This window comes from Chaetura pelagica, unplaced genomic scaffold (genome assembly GCF_000747805.2).
Source record: "Chaetura pelagica isolate M959 unplaced genomic scaffold, ChaPel_1.0 scaffold221, whole genome shotgun sequence".
NCBI classification, from domain to species: Eukaryota; Metazoa; Chordata; class Aves; order Apodiformes; family Apodidae; genus Chaetura; species Chaetura pelagica.
Genome location: NW_009952533.1, coordinates 4,109,055 through 4,112,129, shown reverse-complemented (window position 1 = coordinate 4,112,129; position 3,075 = coordinate 4,109,055). Strand labels below are relative to the sequence as shown.

At 41.0% G+C, this 3,075-nt stretch overlaps 1 protein-coding gene across 1 annotated transcript in view; it reads right to left on the bottom strand.

Moving 5' to 3' along the window:
- Positions 1 to 3,075, bottom strand: part of PCDH10 (protocadherin 10) — a 13,935-nt gene that overhangs the window by 7,846 nt on the left and 3,014 nt on the right. Inside the window, exons 3-4 of the mRNA XM_010008984.1 lie at positions 1,803 to 1,861; positions 1,117 to 1,223 (exon numbers count right to left, since the gene is read on the bottom strand). Of these exons, the coding sequence (XP_010007286.1) occupies positions 1,117 to 1,223; positions 1,803 to 1,861 (166 nt within the window). The remainder of the gene's footprint in view (positions 1 to 1,116; positions 1,224 to 1,802; positions 1,862 to 3,075) is intronic.

The window sequence follows — 3,075 nt, the reverse complement described above, 5'->3', positions numbered from 1 at the left end:
TCTTTCCCTGGTGCCTGGGTTTCCCATCGTTAAGGGCACAGTGACTATAGCAGCAACAAAATAAGAGGACCTTAATAGAGTACGCGGGTGAGGCAGCACTGCTATGACGGTACTGAGTCCCTTGCTTTGGCATCTTCCAAACTGGGGGTGAGGGGAAAAAAAATAATGACTCCGGCAGTATTTTGTGTGACACACTTGTAGCAAACGCCTATACGTGATAGAGCACAGAGGAAACAAGGGGAAAGAAATCAGTGTGTTAAATCAAGACATATCAGACCTTTGGAGGCTGTGGTAGGGAAGAAAGCACAGGCATTTGTGGGTAAAATGCAATGCAAGGGTGAGAACGAATTCTAATGCATAGGCTCTAAACAAATGTCCCTTTCAGAAGAAAACTGACAGTATGAGAGCTAAGACAGCAAGCAGTACACATGGGAATAACACTGCAATGTATATATTTTCTGGGTGATTCAAATCAGTGTCTTTTGAAGCATTTCTTTCCTTTCTCAGAACTGAAAGAAATGTACTTAAAGAGGACCTTAGTCTTACTAACATAGAGATCACTTATACTATATGGTGCCTCAATTTGAATAAAAACAAATTATCAAAAAAATGCTAAGGTATTACATATTCAGAGCACCCAGTGTGTCTCCACTGATCCCCAGCAAAAATCCTTACAAGTCTGGCTGTCATTCAACCACTGGGTTCATTCTTTCCCTTGGGAACTCCTCTTGACTTCACACTGCCCTGCCAGCTGAAGTGCTTACTAAACAAAATTGCCTAACACTTTGAAAGTCTGCAAACCTGCCGTTGAAAAAAATGCATTATAAAAGGTACCAACAACTTTGTTTTAATGTGCAGGAAGTTTTCTTACAGCAAATTATGCAGAGTGAGATACCACCCCCCCAATAAACAAATAAAATAAACTGTGTGAATAAAAGAGATTAAAAATTGTCTCCTCGCCCAGACAACTGTAGCAGGAAGCAGAGTGAAACCCAGCCTCCCACACAATATGCTCACATTATTTATGCCACTCTTGTATTATATGCCTGTAAGTCACTGTTCTTTCTAGCCTCTCTACTCAGAGATCTACTGTTTCCATTCTCTTATCAGACTTACCAGAGGATTGACCTCGATTAGTGGCATCATGATCACTGTCTCCTTGCTCACTGTCTCCATGACCACTGTCCTTAGAGCTTACTATGTCTGCTTCCTGGAATGCAGAACTAGACACAGAAACATCTTGACATTAGAATTAACATGAAAGAGGAACTCATAAAACATTCTTCTGCCATCACATGGCCAAACACGGTGCTGCATTCCCCCACTCCTGCCTGCTGCACTGTTTCTGCAGAGGTGCTCTGTCCACCATAAACCAGACTGGCATTTTCAGACGTTGGTAATCCAGCTGAAAGGGACAGCAGGCATTAGTCCTCTGCCTGGTTTTCTTGTAACCAGTATGAGTAATTTAGTAGCATTTACCAAAATGAAGCTGGATAGCTGTATTTTAACTCAGAGAGGCAAATGCTTTCTGGAAGACCCTACAGAAGCATTCAGAAGTATTTAGAGTATGTTTTAGTCCAATACAAAATGAGATTTTGTTTTCTTTTCAGTTGGTTTTGAAACCAGTTCAGAAAAGCCATAATTCAAACTCACTTAGTCCACAGTGTTTTATTTAATATGTCTACACACATTAAATTCCCCTCTGCTATATTACTATTTTATATCTGCAGTAAACACATTTCTGCACCCCATTCAGACTTCCTAAAGCATGCATGAGGAAAACAAGGCTAAGGAGCTCATACCTGTTTACTCGTCGAGGTCTGTCAACTAGATAACTGAGCTCAGCACGCTGATGTTTTGTCTAGGAAAAAGAAAATATTGGGAAATATTTTAACTCTTGACATTTCTGCAACCAGCACCAGAGCAGCTCACCATTTTCACTATAAATGGTAATGTTTAGCTGCAAGTAGGCCTACACAATCTGTTTCTAGGATGTAAGGGGGAAACCCAGCTCTTATTCACACAGATGGGAAGGCATGAGGGGTTTTTTTTCTGAGTTTTTCGGGATGAGAATCTGACATGTTTTCTCACAGTGCACTGTTGAGCATCACAAGGACTCCCACAAAAATCAACTGAACTATTTCTAGAGTTGTGTACTACTTAGCCTGAGAAAAAACTTATTGTCATCAAGTTTTCAGTCTGTTTTTAATTCCAGTGTGTAAAAATAGCAGAAGAGAGTACACTTACTGCACCCTAAGGAAGAAAATACATTGAGATATCCTTGAGTCCTTAAAAAGGCAACAGAAGACAGAGTTTTATAGACATTTTGAGGAAAAGTTGATCTTACAGGCCTGCATTAGAAAATCTAATGCAAAACTTAACGCTTTAGAAATTCTCATTCAAACTACTTCTGCCAGACTGGACAGTATTCAGATCTCAGTATTATGTTAAGAGAGCATGTGCAGTTTTAATCAGTGCACAAGCAGAGGTACTGATAGCATGCATGAGCTAACCCAGTAGAAAATTATTAACAAGGGATTATTATGGCATGACAGATGCTTTGATAGAAATTCTCTACACACTAGATAAAACAATATAGGCAACATGTTTAACAGGAGGGGATGTTAAGTCTAGGCATATAATTTCACGGAAACTCTTGATGCTTTCCTTTGTAAACCCAGCTTTGGGTTACAAAGAGCTCTGTTCAGGTAAAGAAAAGCCAATTAATAAACCCTAGTTCACAAATTAATTAAAGTTTCGACTAACTGCAGAGATTGTCACAGTCCCAGAGGGGGGTTCCCCCAAAGCTTTTACTTGCACATGAAAACATTTCAGGAAGAAAAAAAAAAAAAAAAGTTCTAAAATGTCACTTCAGAAAACCCTACGATGACCCTCCCACCAGTCATGACACTGCTAAAAGCAGCACACACACACACACACACACACACACACACACACACACACACACACGCCCCCCAGCCCCCAGGCCATCCCCAGGAGGATCCCTGCGTCCCGGTGCTGCCCAGACGGGACCAACTTTGTCTACAGGCACCTGGGAGGGAGGACGGGGAGGCC